Source organism: Dipodomys merriami, unplaced genomic scaffold (assembly GCF_024711535.1).
Source record: "Dipodomys merriami isolate MVZ:Mamm:240054 unplaced genomic scaffold, mDipMer1.0.p SCAF_15, whole genome shotgun sequence".
NCBI classification, from domain to species: Eukaryota; Metazoa; Chordata; class Mammalia; order Rodentia; family Heteromyidae; genus Dipodomys; species Dipodomys merriami.
The window spans coordinates 14,792,316-14,810,691 of NW_027202826.1; the positions used below are offsets into that span (position 1 = coordinate 14,792,316).

An 18,376-nucleotide genomic window follows, 5' to 3' on the forward strand; every position below is an offset into this window, starting at 1 on the left:
TATAATGGAAAGCAAACATGAACAGAGGAAGGAAGGAAGGAAGGAAGGAAGGAAGGAAGGAAGGAAGGAAGGAAGGAAAGAAAGAAAGGAAAGGAAAGGAAAGGAAAGGAAAGGAAAGGAAAGGAAAGGAAAGGAAAAGAGGGAAGGAAAGGGAAGGGAGGCAGGGAGGGAAGGGGAGAAGGACGGGGAAATGAGATATTATAATACCCTTGCCAACTTTATGCAAGTACTCATTTTGTTCAGAACTGTGTAATAGGTATGAGAGTAAATGCAAAGTTGATTGAGATGGAGTCCCTGATGTTAGGGGTTAATTACTTAATAGCGGAAATTAGGAAACACGGAGATCATTCTAGTGTGATGTTTTGAAGTGAACTTCTACTTAAAATGTCTCAAGAGAAAAAGAAGGAAAGAGAAAGAAATCCAGCAAGTTCTACTAGTTTGTGATCACTAATGTTAAAATATTAGAGAAAATAATATTGTGACCAGAAAGGAAAGCAAAGCAAAGCAAAGCAAATAGTTTTTTGAGTTAGAAGAATCACCCTGAAAAACCATAAAAGCCGTCAGGAATATGATATGAGTGTAAGACTGGAAAACCTGTGGATCTCTTTCCATTCAGGCTTAACTAGAGAGTCAAAAAGGTAAAGTAATGAGAACAGCAGGAGTTTTAACTCACCCTTTCAGCTGAGACATGCACACCATGACAGGCCCAGAGCACGGCCACGGGCAAGCCACAGTCATCATTCTGGCTTCCCAGTTTTTAGGTTTCTGTCCCATTCGAAGCAAGGAAAATAAAAGAGTTCATTTGAGAAAGTGTTCCTAGTTAACTTTTACAAAAGGAAGCCAGTAAACTAATGACTTTACACAATAAGGTTAAGTTGCCACCCTGTGAGTTTGGATTCCCTGTGTGTGAGAGAACGTTTGGGAGCAATCATGCTCTATGGTGAAATCCCTGCAAAGATTTAACAGATACTGAAATGAAAGCTAAGTCTTACCCCCAGAGACTCTGATTTCATTGTTTCAGTGTTTTCATGAGGCATCAGGATCTTCTTAAATTTTCCAGATTGCTTTAATCTGCAACCATCGCTGAGAACCATAGCTTTAGAGGTATGCTTCATCACCAAACCAGAAAGTCGCCTCTGAGAATGGGACTAAGAAAGAAGCAAAAGAATTATGATATAAAGAATGAGAACATCAGGCTGGGAAGGTGGCTCAGTGGTAGAGTGCTTGCCTTGCATGCATGATGCCCTGGGTTCAATTCCTCAGCACCACATAAGCAAAAAGAAAAAAAAATGCTGGAAGTGGTGCTGTGGCTCAAGTGGTAGAGCGCTAGCCTTGAGCTGAAGAGCTGAGAGACAGCGCCCAGACCCAGAGTTCAAGCCCCACAACCAGACCAAAAAAAAAGAATGAGAACATCACGATAACTAGTATATAGCAGAAAAGGTCAAAAGCTATGTACATATGCCAAGATAAGATGATGTCAAGTGAAATGAACCCCAAGATATGGACACAGTGGTTTTTTTTCTTTCTTGCTATTGTTGCTAATGTATTTATAATGTACCAGGTGATTTTTTTGTTGCTTTGTATGTTCCGCATCCCCCACCCCCCCGGTATAAACCCTGTTTTCACTGTATTTGATGTCAGTATAATTTGGGGAGGGGAAGGGATAAAACAAGATGTTTATATAGGGATACAGGTTGACCCATTGTAACAATGAGATGTACAAGACCCTGTTGAACAATGAACTTTACAATTTAAGTGGGAGGAGGTGCAGGGGGAATGTAGTTGTGGAGGTGAGAGGGAAGGGATGGTAGGGGATAAACAAAAAAGGAGGCAACAATGCTTGATAAGAAATGTACTCATTCCCTTGCTCATGTAACTGTAACCCCTCTGTACAGTATTTTCACAATTAAAAAAAACTTATAAAAAAAAAGAAAGGTAACATCAAACATTACATGCCAAAGATTCTTCTTAGCGCTTGACATTTGAAATTAATCCATTCTTCCACCAAGCTATGAAGAAACCACGGAAGGCATGAGAAAATGGAGACCCACTGGTCACAGACCCATGAAATGGGAGGGTCAGAGAGGATATATTTAGTAAGGGCAAGAGAGAGGGAGCAAGTCGAAAAGACTGAGGACTTACTGACAGAAATTGCTGAGTTTGGAAAATAAGTTTTTATGGTAAGAAAATAAAAGCACTAAGTTTTCTTTGTATATGTTAGCCTAAGATCTATGGTGCATTGCTATTAGTTAATTATATTTTCAATAATATTATTCTGGGAATATATACATATATATCCAAAGTGTGTGAGCTAACACAAATTAAAATTCATTGTACATAATAAATAAAAATAGGTGGGTGCTTGAACCTAAGTAGTCCAGTGCTGCATCTTCTAATGTAGAGTGCTTTGAAATATTGCCTCTAAATAGAGTTCAATGGTGGTTTTACACAATGAAGTATCAGAAAAGAGAGTGTAATTTATTATAACATCAAAATATTACTAAAGAAGCTAAATGTCAATTGATAACTGGCTACTATGACTGCTTCTATGCGCTATTTCTTTAATCATGTGTATATATGTATGTGTGCATATGTATGCATATGTGTATATATTACTTCTCATGTTGTATGCTAGAGAAATCACTTGTCACATTCATCTTCTTAGTACAGAAGGTTTTGTTTTTCAGCTGCAAATCGGGGAGACATAAGCATTCAAATTATGTGCTTCATTTTCCTGGTTTTTCAAGGGTATTTTCTCCTGAAAGAAACTCAAATACTAAGGTTATTCCACATGAGAGAGAGAGAGAGAGAGAGAGAGAGAGAGAGAGAGAGAGAGAGAGAGAGAGAGAGAGAGAGAGAGAGAGAGAGAGAGAGAGAGAGAGAGAGAGAGAGAGAGAGAGAGAGAGAGAGAGAGACAGAGAGAGACAGAGAGAGAGAGAGAGCTACTTCATGGTAATGACCAAACTGTAGAAATAGAATCTTAGGAGCACGTAATCATCCTCTGGGGAGCAGGTCTTACAAATTGAACCTCTTTTACAGGTGGAAAATGCCATAAAGAAAATTATTATTGAAAGAATTACTGACATACTGCATTCCTGCACGTGTCTAAGCAAGAAAGCATTCCAATTTAGCTCTGTAAAGCATGTGTCTGAGTCAACCTGCCACATGTATTCTTTCTCACACCTTCAATCCCATTATAGAAGTTGCATTTACCCAATAAAAGCTGCATGTGTATAAATGACTAGCTTTCAAGTTGATTTACCTGTGTCTTTGTCATTTCCTCTCAGTGTAAAGGCTGAGGATGGAAGTGAAGCATCATGCCTGCTAGCATGCAGTCTCAGTGAAGTAGATATTTTATGTCCTATCGCTGAAGCTTGGGTTGTATAGCCAGGCTTTGTTTATTCCATATGACTACACACTAATAAATGTTGGGCAGTCTTTGCACTATTCAATTAAGAGCTCTCTTGACTCCTCTTATTAAAATCTACAAACTACTGAGTGTAAAATTAAAGTGGAGCAGTTCAGATCTTTTTGACATCTAACTCTGCCTGAAAAATAGGGATATAAAACTCCAGAGTCAGAAATCATCCCTTACGACTCATGGACAAATGAAAACTGAGAATGTGGGAAAGAGAAAATACTTATTGTGTGATCACTGCTATACATAATGATAGCAGCATACTACTGCGCTCATGCAAATACATCAACCAGCTTGCTGAACACATGGTATTACATTGACTTTAACAGAAGGCTTACATCGCTATTATTGCTAAAGCTCCAATGAAGGAAATAATTAGAGCGCTAAGCATTTCAAAGGTTTTAAAATGACTTCAGGCAATAACCAGAGAATAATATAGGAAATCTATCCACTGCAATTGAAAGGATATGGATTTAGTTCTTAGATTTTTTTGCTCTTCTAAGTGTTCCCTAGTTTTCCAGACCACCAAAGGATGTGAATCTTGTTTGGCCATTAGCAAAGAAACTTACTGTAAATCTTATATGCTGCAGGGAGCACTTTTAATTATTTCCTGTATAGGAAAGTGCTCCATTGAATAGATAGTAAGATCATGTGTGCATTATCTTTATCAGTTTTTGTTATCCTTGCTAAAATGAGAAAAAGAAGAAAACAGAAACAGAAGTAAATACACAGTCAGACCTAAAAAAAAAAAAAAACCTTCTTCAGATAGCAGGGAAGTCAAGTTGATGAAATTCCAAACAAAGAAATCAGAGTAGTTAGATAAGTCTCATGTTTGAACTTAAGTATGTCTTTTAGGTTTTTTCAAACCCTGTATTTGTCAGTCTTGCTCTGCTGAGCAGATTATCTTTTGTCAATACTAATTTAATTTACATCTATACAAAACTAACTCATTTTTATCACTTATTGTTGGGAAGAATAAAAATCAAGCAGAATATCTTGAAGTGACCCTCAGGCACATGAGTCGGTATGGACAGAAAGTAAAGGATCTTAAAATGAGAAATCCATGCTGGGTCACAGTGGCTCATGCCTGTAACCCTAGTAATCTGTCTAAATATAAAAACGTAAGTGAGAAAAAAAAAGAATATGCAGAACAACTAATGTTAGGACCCCACTTAAGTTTGGAGATGTATTTTCATATTCTACCTGACTCAAATATTTTGGGGTTATTTAACTTGCAAACTCTCTAGGGTTCTGAAGAGCTTTTAAACCATTTACTATATTGAGTTATTCAAGGAGTAGGTAACTCAGAAAAACCTGGAAGTTATACATTGAAAAAACCTTTTGGTAGTACCAGGTTTTGAACACAGGGTCTCATGCTTATCAGCTTGCTTGAGTTGCAGGTGCTCTACAACTTGAACCACACCTCCAACATTGCTTTTGGCTAATTATTTGAAAATAGAGTTTGACTAGGCTGGCATTGAACTACCATCCTCCAGTTCTTAAACTTCTGGGTAACCGGGATTACAGGTGTAAGCCACCAGTACTTGGCCCTGAAATTGTATACTTTATATGTATTTCCAGAGCTCTACCAGCTGTTTCCTCACCCAATAGCAACTATTTTGACTACTCATTGCACAATTGTACTATTGTCAAGTCAGTGTTGATAAATCTCAGTTACTTAGGCAAATTGACAAGTGATTTTCCAAACTTGAAAAATAACCCTAAAGAACGTTGCTTTGGCATCTTAGATGTGCCTACTATGTTTGCAAGTCTTTCCTGAAGAGCTGTCTGTTAAGCTTAAGTAATATAGTTGAGAAATGTGGAGAGAGCAGAGTGGAAATTTAGCTCTTCACTAGATGTTAGCAATGTCACTTTCCACCCATTGTGATTTGGTTTAGGAAAATAAAATCCTCTTGAAGTAATTAGAAAAAGTGCATGTCAAGGAATGTAATTGAGGATAGTCTTTGGTTGACCTCAGAAGAAAACAACAGCTCAGAAGAAATTTCACAAGGTTTTAAATTTGGCAAGAGAACTACAATATCTCTGATAATTAGACTTTCAACACATTTGGATTTGCTAATTGGATCTAAGTTCTAATTAGACTTTTTATGTAACTAAGAGTGACATATCATTGTATGAATTTAATGTGCTTTTACAGTTGAAACCAACAATTAGCAGCCTTTCCCAAATTATTTTAATAAGGAAAAACCTGGCTTTGTTGTGCATATAGTGACATCCACTTCGCTTAGAATATATTATCGATATTTTAGTGTTCTTAATTAAACACCCTTTGGGAGCTCAAAGAGAAAACTTGAGTTTTAATAAGGACATACCTAAATCATGTATTTCGGAGGGATATTTCCCAGGGTGATGATGTTTTCCAAAGCCACAAACAAAACATGATAGAAGAGAATAAACCACAGCCCTCATTAGGGGAAATGGGACGGATAACCAGGTGGTCCTATAATCACTCAATTGATCTAACATTTTCTACCTGTGACTGTAGCCTTGTTCCTCTTTTAAAGTGTGCAGATGAGAATAGGTTTCCCAAGGTGGAGCCTGTGGCTATCCAGCTGATCATATGACAGGACCCTACTTCCTTTTCCTGTGTGCATTGCAAGATGAGAGCATTCCATGAAAGCTGAGCATCTTGAGTTGTTATCTGTCATCAATCCGTGTCAAATAAGCTCTCTCTTTCCACTTTATTTCTGACAGAGACTCATTCATTTTTAGCCCACTGCGATTTGAAGGCAGTGATTTTCCAAACTCGTAGTGCTCAGTAAAGTGAGGACACATTACAAGACTTTAAAGAAAGGGCTGTTGACAAAATATCCTATAAGAATGGAGAGCATTGAAGGCAAATAATGACGGGTTTTTTTTGTGTGTGTACGGTGAATATTTTGAAAACATGTACCTATATGAGTAATGGATTTTTTCCCCATCAAGTAAAAGCAGTAGGCTTTCTAAACCTATTCAGAAATATGATAATGATGATAGTTCTTTCCACAGTTAAAGTAATGTGTGATTAAATTAGAACTATAGGAAAATGTTACTTAGGCCATAATTGATAGATGAGACACTATCCTAGGATTCAGTGTGGTATTCCTTTTCCAATTAATGCATTACATTGTCCGAATTATTGGTATATGGATAACTCCTCATTAAGCCAAATGTCCTCACTGAGCTCCTGAAAGCATGCTGTGTCCTGTCATATGCCATACGATGATATTTAAGAACAGGAAATGGCATTTCTGATGGCTTCATGTGCTTCATTTAAAAAGAGAACTCGTGCAGGACGCTTTCTACAGCAATTGTTCCATGATCTCCGTAAGGTCTTTCCACAGGTCACTGGACTGCTCTTCAGGCAGAAAAGTGACCAGAGCTGTTTTACCTTTCAGCTTGGGTGCTGGAATCCAGTCACAGGTCTGAACGGGTCACTGACGGACAAGAAACTGGAGAACAATATGCGTGGCGTGGTTCTACGTGTGGTCACTGTTCTGGTGAGTCTCACTGGGTCTCTACAGTTTCTTTTCAACTACATGCCTTTATGTTTTATTAAGTGATGCAGTAATCTAAAAAGAGCTTTAAGCAAATCCTGACTGTGCTTTCTGAGATTGTTTTAATGGTCACATTTTTCTCAGCCTTCAGTTAATGTGGATCAGACACACATTTTTGCAGCTTTTGCTTTTAATTGCAGTGCTTTGGTAGGGAACTGCCTTATCTCAGTAGGCCTCATTTCCATCCCTCCCCCCATAGTTTTCTATGTATTATAAAGTATGAGCATCCTGGAGACGCAATTTCCTGTGACTATAGCAGGCAAAGCTATCACCAGTGAAGGCACACTGCATACTTTCAGTGCATCCTGAAATAGTAAATCACTAATAGACTAATAGAAGTCGACTAGGGACCTACTTCAAAGGAAAGATCACTCAACATTTTAGCAAATATTTATGGGGAATCAGATGTATTCCAAACTCTATGCTGACTCATGGGGATATTGGCAAATTACATAGGCAGCTTTAACTCTGTTTTTATGGAGCTAAGCATGTAGTGATTGTGACTAGGATTATGGGTATGAAAAATTTGTGACAATGCCATTTACCTGTTATAGAATTAGTAAGTTAATTGTATAATGATTACCTATTTACAATTTAATTCATTAATTTTATAACTTTGTTTATAACTCAGCCTCATTCTGCATTATTACAACTTCTCTCTCCTCATAACTAGGCAAAAGAATAGAAGTATTCTTGATAAGCCGTGAAATATACAAGTGGTGAATATCTCAACAGCCATAAAACATGAAGATATGTTTTCTTGCTATCACAACATGTTTAACTTTGTGTTACTTCATAGCATGTCTCAAAACCTAGTCAAAACCTGGCTAACTTTATGTTTTTCTGGAAAATCCAACTCATTTTTAAATTTGAAAAAGATCTTCTCCAAACTAAATTAAGCATAGAATTAGTAAATTTGCCTTATTTAGTTATTAAGTATGTCTTTACTTAATAATTACTATATGTGAGACTTGGCAATATATATAGGGTAATTAAAACTTAAATACTATCCTGAAAATATGTATAGAGTTTTGATAGGAAAATACATGTATAATGAATGAGCTAAGATTTATTAACTACTCTGAGTCCTTTATGTGTATTATCCAATTCATCCCTCATGGTATATCTCAGGAATTGAGACTAGGTTGATTCCAAAAATACCAAAGAATAAATGAAATATATATATATATATATATATATATATATGTTTACAACAGAAATGGAATTCAAACCCAGACACAAGCCCTCTTAACCCCTTCCCTCAATGATATATTATAGTCTTTCAATTCCTACTGTGATAATAGTGAAAAGTGAGGTATCTGTAGGCTTTTCTTTGACCTGAGAATTAGATATGTTCAACTCTGATTTAGGTGAAAGTACCTTTTAGTGGGAAAGCTTCATAGGACCAATTATTTTAAAGTCATTTTCAAGCTGAATAAAATGGTTGGCATTTTGTTCATGAAATGGTAAGTGCTTCCCACAGTGTTAATGTCTACACAATTGAGGTCTCCCTCATCACTTACAATGGTCTGTTCCCTGTGAGCTCAGGCCTGCCCAATGCCTGAATATGGTTAGTGAATGAAGTTATGGAAATTTTACTGCTTTCTCTAAGTCTTCTCTGATGCATGTTTTCATTAGTCCTACCTGTGGCCCTCTCCATGCCTTTGTTCTATATCCCTGTAAACTTCCTCTAGTCAAACTGAGAATTATCTTCCCTTCCATCTACCCAGCAACTCCAAACTTGAAGCTTTGCCCTACTATACTCGAATTAGGATTTAGTCTACATTGATTTATCGGACCACATAAACACTACCTTTTTTATCCAAAGGACTGATCCCTAAGACTTTGCAAAAGACAAAGAAAAACCCATGTGTATATCCCCTAAAGGAGACCTTTTAGCCTTTTTTTTTTTTTTGTCAGTTGAACTCTGGGCCTGGGAACTGTCCCTGAGCTCTTCAGCTCAAGGCTAGCACTCTACCACTTGAGCCACAGCACCACTTCTGACTTTTTCTGCCTATGTGGTGCTGAGGAATTGAACCCAGGGCCTCATGCATGCAAGGCAAGCACTCTACCACTGAGCCACCTTCCCAGCCCCTAGATTTTATAATGTTGTAACTGAAACTTAGTCTCATCTCTGCCTTCTATCTTTACTTCCTTGGAAGCTGATTTACCTTATCTAGGTTTTAAAACCACCATTTTTATCTATTAATGATATTCCATTGATTTAAGAGAAATATTCTAATATCTAGCTATACCTATCTATATAAATATATACATATATCCATAAATATATACATATATATCACTAAATAATCCAACACTATAGGGTTTATGACTCTAAGGTCAAATAACTGGCATATTTAAATAGCACCAGTTCCAACTAGCAGCTTCTGGGGCAACAGATGAAGAGATGACCATACAGTATTACCTCACAATATTTTTTTTATTGTGAAAATACCATACAGAGGGGTTACAGTTACATGGATAAGGTAATGAGAACATTTCTTATCAAGCATCATTGCCTCCTCCTTTGTTTCCCCTTCCATCTCTTCCTCCCTCCTTCCCCGCCCCCCCCCCCCGCCATGCACCAAAGTTGTAAAGTTCGTTTTTTGACATAACGTCTTGTACATCTCGGATACAGGTGGACCTCACAATATTTTTAGAACCTTATGGAGCGAGCAAGGACTTTAGCCAACAGGAATGGTTAAACCTGCTCTCTGATTTTATAGGTTCAGATAGTCCCAGAACTAGATTAAAGGAATTACAGGGCACATTCCAAGAGGTAGAGAACAAGAAATTAGAAGGCACTAAGAGATGTACATTCAGGGCCTCCATCTTGTCTTTTGACAGGATTACTGCAGAAGGTCAAGCACTCATAATCCTGTCTTTACCTAGACATAAGATAAAGAATCACAACCAGGGTTTTCCACAGGCATCATTCAAACTCAAAAAAAACCCAAAACAGTCTAAACTCCTGCAGCCAATCATAGCCTCCACAGTACCCTAGGATTCCCACAAAATATTTCCTTGAAGAGAAAATAAACTGTTAACACTAATATAAACATGGCTGAAGGAATCAACAAGATGTTGAAGCACCCAAAGGATGCACCGAGTTCCATGAGAACTGATAGGGCCTGTGAATGGATAACCAGAGCCAGAATATACAGGGAAATCACATGTGTTCGCTAGAAACATTGGTACAGGAAGAGAAGTGGACAGACAGAATTACTGTCAAACACACACACACACACACACACACACACACACACACACAAACACACACACACACACACACACACACACACACACACACACACACAATAGCCTGACAACAAAATGAAAGACAAGAATTCTAGTCTCACTCCTTCTGATTTCCCATCTCTTTTCATTCTCTCCAGTTACAAATGTAATGGGAAGTCAGGAGGCAAGAGAGCTCCAACTGAAAACTACAAAGGTTAGCCATCTGAGACATGGAGTAAGGCAGTGTGGAATGCAGAGAACATGGAATGGGAATGGGAAAACACTAACTCTAGCAACTTCATTTGGTAGGGCCTAAGATGATGAATGTAGTAAAAAATATTTAATGCTTATAAAAACCCACAAGAGATATAATAATTAAAAGAACTTAAAAGGACACACAGTCTGTGCTCTATTTCTATGTCCATGTAGCTAATAAAAGCCAGAGTTACATTTCAGATGCAGAGATCTCAGTTCCAGAGGTCATGTCCTTAGTGACTGGCTTCTGAATCAGAATTAAGTTATGTTTAGATTAAATACAATATTTGAAATGTGAACACTGCATGTGATGGATTAGAAAACTGGAAGCTTTTTAAAAATAATTTCATCACATAAAGATTAACTTTGCCTTGTACTACCACCAAAGACACAGAAAGATTTCTTAGAAGTGAAAGAGGGAAAAAAAAAAGAATGAGAGCCAAACTTCCATAGCTTCCACCTACAACCATAGCTACTCAGGAGGTTGAATCTGAGGATCATGATTCAGAGCCAGCATTGGCAGAAACTTCCATGAGACTTTTATCTCCAATTAATGACCATAAGGCTGGATCTGGAATTGTGGCTCAAGTAGTAGAGCACCAGCTATAAGCAAAAAGTCACTTGAGATTACCACAGATCCAGCACAAAATGAGTGATACAAAATTGATGTACTTTATTTACTTATTTATTTATTTTGCAGGTTGTGAGGGTTTGAATTCTGGGCCTAAGCATTGTCCCTGCTCTTCAGCTCAAGGCGAGTGCTCTACCACTTTAAGACACAGCGCCACTTCTGGTTTTCTGGTGATTAATTGGAGATAGTCTCATAGACTTTCCTGCCTAGGCTGGCTTTGAACCTCAATCCTCAGATCTCAGCCTCCTGAGTAGCTAGGATTACAAGTGTGAGCCACCAATGCCTGGCTATTTAATGTACTTTTGGTCAAGGCAATTATTGCTTGCCTTGTGTTAATATTTTTTAACTGTATATAGCCTAATATTTCATAATTCAGGATGCTACAGTTTTAAAGAAGTCATAATCTATACAAAACCAGTATAATAGATAAAGAATGAAATAGGGAGTAATTGTGAAGGTTCTTGATCCTATAAGGAAATAATAATTAATATAAAAGGAAAAAAAATCTTATTTTCTTGGAGCACACCTCTCCAGAAAGTTTATGAATTTAACCCACGTATAATAATATAGTTAAAGAGCATATTCTTTTCTTTTTGGGGGGACACTATTACAAATAACAGATAAGCATCAAATTTTCAACTTGTATAGAACACAAAAAAGAGTATATTTAGTTCCATATATGTGTGTGTGTGTGTGTGTGTGTGTGTGTGTGTGTGTATATATATATACATATATATATCTATATATATATCAATGTAAATTCAACAGTGTCCACAGTTTCCTCTTAACACATCTTACAGAACAAATAAATAATAAGGGGTGTGTGTGTGTGTGTGTATGTGTGTGTGTGTGTGTTCACACATATACACAAGCTCCAGTACTAGGGCTGGAAGTCCAGGCCTCCAGCACTGAGCTTGGCTTTTTTTGCTCAAGGCTGGCACTGTACCACTTGAGCAACACCTTTACTTTTTGTTTTTGTTTTGTTTTGTTTTTACTAATTGGAGATGAGTTTCATAGGCTTTTCTGCCCAGTTTGCTTCAGTGATCCTTGTATCTCAGCTTCCTGAGTAGCTAGGATTATAGGTATGAGCCACTGGTGCTAGCTCACTTTTAATGCCAGGTTCTTCAGTCTATTTCATTATTCTTCTCTCCTTTATCTCCTTTCCTCAACAAACTTATAATAAGAAGTATCTAAGATGTACTGCAAAGAACACTTATAATCAAAAGGTATCAGTTTTCATCTCAGCTTTCCTGCTTAACGGGTTCTTGGATTTCATAGAAACCAAGACACTAGTATTAAACTCAATTTTCTATCTGAAAAAAAAAACTGACCACAAAGTGTTATCATGATGGGTGAAAACTGTGTGAAGTCAGGTATACCAAAGTACACAGGATTTTTATAGCAGCATCATTATCTCCATAGGAGAACTCCGGTGTGGAAATTAACTTTTGAAAAAAAAATATGAATGATTATGAAGGTATAATTAATCAATGCCATGAAACCTCAGATATTTTGTGGGCGATTATCTGCAAGCCCCTAAGGCAGACAAATTAAATGTGACCTGAAGTATCGTGAGTCACTGTCACATTTTCAAACGTTGCTAATGAGGAGGGCCAGCCCTTGAAGTTGGTGCTTCCTAGAGGAAAAATAAACAACACCACCTATTACCCCAAAAAGCATCCCAAAATATGATCTTCAAAAACTTCAAAGAGATCACATGCCAGTTATATTGTCTCCTATGAATTGTGTTTAGTCGCACACTAGCTTTAAATAGGTTCTTGATGTTAGTACGTATTTTTAAATGTTATTGTAAAGGTGATATACAGGTTACAGTTACATAAGTCAGGTAATGAGAACAGTGGCACCTCTTCCCTCATTTTCTCCTAGTTTTTCCTCCTGAGCTCCTCCCCCCCAAGTTATATAGATCATTTTCAAAATAGTGTCCAGTGAGTATCACTACTGCATTTGTTCACACTTTGTCCTGTGATTTCTGTGATCTACCTTACCCTAAAATGCCACTAAGAATTGATTTCAAATGTCATTGAGCTTAAGATTTTTGTTAAGACATTACGCATGATTTTCCTCCATGGAACCTGTGTTTACATCCTTTACCCAGAAATTTAAGCTCTGATCTCAGCTTCTGAGCCTCTTAAGCCAGTTACCATAAGGTATTGGGAGGTTAACTTGGACATGAGACTCTACTGAGCATGTCTTCACAGCAAGGAGATTGGAGGGAGTTGGTGGTAAACTCTGGTGGCTCCCACACAGGTATACAAAGAGGGGTCCTCTAGAAGGAATTAATAGTAAAGTGGGGTTCAGGTCTCCCAGTCAAGAATGACAACTCTGGATGAGGAAATGTCTAATGGATGATATAGAAAATAAACTGAGACTCACAGTAAGACATGCAGAACACTGTACAATGGTAACACAATGGGACACCGAGTAGAGCATTGTAGTTTTGAACACAGCTCCTGGAGCAGATCCACTGCTAGGTTGGCAGCATGAGGAATCCAGTTCTCAGAAAAATGAGCAAAGCTTCCAGGAACTCCACAAAGCAAAGCAAAATAACAACCTTGAAGAATACTTTGATATCCGATAAGAGACTTGTATTTAGTCTACATGAATAATGATTACAAATTAACACAGAAAAAGAAAGAAAACAATTGACAATAGATAGACAAAGGTGAGCATAATGGTCCATATCTCTAATCTTCACACTTGTAATTCTAGCTAATCAAGAGGCTGACAGAACATCAAAGTTCAAAGCCACCCCAAAAATTCCATGAGAGTTCCCCCCCAAAAAAACTATGTATATCTTATGTGACTATATAAGATGATGCTAGGAAAAATGAACTCCAAGACATAGACACAAGAGTTTTTTTCTTTGTTGTTATTGTTTTCAACTACATGATTTTTTTCTTTTGTGTTTTTCCCCCCTGTGGTTTGTCCCCTGTTGTCACTGTGTTCAATTTTGGTACCCTGGGTATTGTATATATGTTTGTCTGAACTAGGGAAGGGAAGAGGGACAACAAAATGGTGAGTCAAAGGACAAAGTAGGACCCTATGCAACAACAATACTCACAAGACAATACGTTGGAAATTGAGGGGATTGGAGGGAGGGAAAAAGGAAGAAAAATGAGGAAAAAAGGTAACAAGTTAGACAAGAAATTTAATCACTTCCTTACTTAGGTAACTGTAGCCTCTCTGTACATCACCTTGACAATAAAATTTAATAAAGAAATAAAGAAAAATAAAGAACAAAGATGTAACTTCGAAAAACTCAGCACACAAAAGCAGGGCTTGAGGCATAAATCAAGTGATAGAATAATATAAAAATATATGCAAAAGTATGACATGCTATCAAAGATTTTAAAGTATCCTAAAATAAATTGGGATATTATCTCAATTTCTGTAGTCTATGTTAAATATTCTCTTTTACAACCTTCTCCAGAGATAAAGAAATTTATTCATGTCAAGTTAACATTACATAAATAGCTACTATTTATCAACAAGTTAAAGTACTATTGTTAAAACGTTCATCTAACCTCAGATTTAGGTAAAATAGTATTCACTTTCATTGTTGAAACAGTGTCATTTGTAGGCATGGCTCTATAATACCTCTACAATATACACACATGGTTTTGTACTTCTGCTGACTGTACTCATCTTAGGTAAAAGGGAAAAATGGCCTATGCAAACGATGTAACTGACGGCAACACTGGAATATGTGTTCACTGCAGTGCTGACTGAATAAAACCATTACAAGAACTGCTGCGCGATGATGCCTTGCAGATTTTCTGCCTTGTGCATCACACTGGCTATTGTGATGACAGCTGCCAGGCAGACATGTGTTAGTGTATCCCTTGTGTTTGAGTTTGAGGTACTTGTGCATCCCTGTATTTCTTCTCTTGGAAACCATCACCTGAATTCTCATAGTAGACAGTGAATAAATATTTCAGAGACAGATTGTATCATTTACTTCTATAAAACAGATTGACCACTTGTCTCTAGAAGGTTAGAATGAGATTGGCAGAGTCATTTGCAAGTTCAAAGATGGAGAACCAGGAGGAGTATGGGCTTTCATGGCTTCTGTACTTTCTAGGGAGTTTCAGCAACTATATTATTTCATTCAGAAATGCAGTGTAAAAGGAAGACAAATATGCAGGAGACTTGGAAGTTTTAACCCGTCTTTTGATAATGGTGTAGTTATGGCATAGTCACAACAGAGAACCAGCTCTCAAAAAAAATTCCTCAGAAATGAACATGTGCCAGGCACTAGGAGCTCATACCTATAATCCTGGCTACTCAAGAGGTTGAGATCTGAGGACTGAGGCTCAAAGTCAGCCCAGGCAGGAAAGTCCATAACACTCTAATCTTCAATTAACCACCAAGAAACTGAACATTGAGCTCACATGTTAGAGCACTAACCTTGAGCCCAAAAGCCCAAGGACAGCATTACGTTCAAGCCTCAGGATGAGAACAACAGAAACAACAACAAAAGTGAACATGAAATTGAATAATAAAACCTGCAGACTTGCTGCAGAGATAAATGTTAACTTCTTAGAGCCCAAAAGGAATACATTAAGGAATTGATAACTAGTCATAATTTCATATAACATTGCCAATTAACTTATTAATCTGTCTTATTTGGGATATTTTCATATATCTAAGATTTTTTATGTTTTTATTGTAAAAATAGTGTACAGAGAGGTTACAGTTACCTGAGTAAAGTAATGAGTACATTTCCTATTGAGCATTGTTACCTCCTCCTTTGTTTTTCTCCTACCATCCCTTCCCTTCCCACCTCCCCAATATCTAAGATTTTTCCAGAACCTTCAAGAATATTATTTGCATTTATTATGTGGCAGAGACTCGTGTAAAAATATATTTCAATAATATGCATCAAATTCTTATTAGCCTAATTCTCTGCCCCCATGATGGAGTAATGGGGTCTGGTTGAAATCCTTGCAATAAACAACTACAAAGCAGAGCAGGGCAGGTAAAAATATTTTCAGACATTGCTCAGCAGTTAGCCATGAACTTTGATTCCTGAGAAGTTAGAAGTAACTAGATGATATCAATATTTACTCCTGCATTATGAGTGCTGGCTATTTCCATAGTGTAGGCACAGAAATGAGTATGGATTGTGACCCACAAATAAAATCCAGATACTTGAAGTTTAAATACCAATGGAAAGCTGTGTGCTGGTGGCTCACGCCTGTAATCCTAGCTACTCAGGAGGCTGAGATCTAAAGATCGAGGTTCAAAGCCAGTCCGGTCAAGAAAGCCCCTGAGACTTTTATCTCCAATAAGAGGGGGTGGTGGACAAACAAGTTTGAAATGATAAGGTAAAGACTTGGTTTCAGTAAGCCATAGAAAATATGGCGTGACAAAATTTAGTATGCTTTTTGAGCTTCCTCTCAAAAGGCCACAGTCGTAGTGGCAGCCTTTCCAAAGAGAAAGCCATTGCCCCAGGAGGACTCAAGATTCTTTCAAAAGCAACAGTAACAGCTTTTGACCAGCAGAAGAAAGTTTATCAAATCACTATCCATTGCCCTAAATGGTACTCCAGTGTTCTGAAATGGGAAGCAATATCTACAGAGCATCCCGTCTGGGAATGGTTTAACTCATCTCTCGGCCTCTGTTATTAAAACTCAGTTTTCTCTGGGGAGACTGCAGGCAGTCAAGGGTTGAACTACCATGCATGGAGGTCCCAGAAATGGAAACGTTAGTTAAGGAAAATAAAGCAAAATGCACAGTTATACAAGAATATATCCCTTGGGTTTTTTAATGATCACTTGAAATAAGAAGAGATTTGGGTTTTAATGTGTTGTTTTATAGCATCTTTATGTAAATGATCTGGTAATTATTTTAACCTGGAAACAAAAAGGTGGGCATGAGGGAAGTGAATTAGTGTCTCTTACCTGTATTAACAGTTCGTTCCAAAGGTTTCAAGTGCTCTAGTGTGTGTGTGTGTGTGTGTGTGTGTGTATGTGTGTGTGTGTGTCCTGAGTTGTTGTTTTGTGTGTCTGTATGTGTATTTTTGTTTTGTACTTAAGGCTAGTGCTCTACTGCTTAAGACACAGCTCTAATTGCAACTTTTTGCGGGTTAATTAGAATAAAAGTGTCAGACGTTTTGAATCACGATCCTCAGATCTCAGATCTTCTGAATAGCTAGGATTATAGGCATGAGCCACCAGCACCCAGCTGAGACATGATTTTTGAAGTGGGAAAATGAAATGCTTGGGCTAAATTTTTTTCTCCTTTGATTTGTATGTAATGTGCTCTGTAGTTCAATTAAAACTAAAAACCTGCTATGTTTTTCAGAGCCAAATATACTCCCAGACTATGGTCAATAAAATACTCTAGAAAATGAAGGATCAGGGGCTGGGAAGGTGGCTCAGTGGTTGAGTGCTTGCCTCCTATGCATGAGGCCCTGGGTTCGATTCCTCAGCACCACATACACAGAAAAAGCCAGAAGTGGTACTGTGGGTCAAGTGGTAGAGCTAAGAGATAGCACCCACACCCAGAGTTCAAGCCCCACAACTGACAAAAATTAATTAAATAAAAATTTAATTAAATTAAATTTAAATTAAATTTTAAAAAATTTAATTAAAATTTAATTAAATAAAAATTTTAAAAAAAGAAAATGAAGGATCAAAGTTGTATGGTCTGAAGACCATCTGGGAATTAAAATAAACAACTGATTCACATTTCAAAGCAATCATTTTACTTTTTTTAAGTGAAGGTAATTTTTTAAAAAAGGTCAATAACAAGGGTTTGAAAATTATCCCACCTTTCTTTGATGAGCCCTTCAAAAATTTAAGAATGACCTTGGTCATCTACCCCAAAACTCAAGATGTGTTTCAATACTTGATGTCTTATTTCTTATTTGGGGACTTTTTTTTTCTGGTACTGAAGCCTGAACTCGGAGCCTGGGCACTGTCCCTGAGATTCTTTTGCTCAAGGCTAGCACTCTACCACTTGAGCCACAGTGTCACTTCTAGCTTTTTCTGAGTAGTTTATTGGAGGTTAGAGTCTTGCAGCCTTTCCTGCCTGGGCTGGCTTCGAACTGTGATCCTCAGAGCTCAGCCTCCTGAATAGCTAGGATTACAGGTGTGAGCCACTGGTACCTGACTTTGGGACATTTTTAAAATACATATTGAAGAATGTATAAATAAGAAGCACCAGTTCCCAAAACACAAACAACAACAAAAACTAAATGATATTTGTTGCACTCAGTGATGTTATCTTATAGATGAAGCAATTATCAGG

General features: G+C 37.4%; 1 protein-coding gene across 3 annotated transcripts in view; it reads left to right on the plus strand.

Annotated features, from left to right (window-relative positions):
- Grid2 (glutamate ionotropic receptor delta type subunit 2) overlaps nucleotides 1–18,376 on the plus strand; it is a 1,042,163-nt gene that overhangs the window by 740,782 nt on the left and 283,005 nt on the right. For all 3 annotated transcript variants that reach the window (XM_070022289.1, XM_070022287.1, XM_070022288.1), the window contains one exon: nucleotides 6,817–6,918. In XM_070022289.1, coding sequence (XP_069878390.1) covers nucleotides 6,817–6,918 — 102 coding nt within the window. The remainder of the gene's footprint in view (nucleotides 1–6,816; nucleotides 6,919–18,376) is intronic.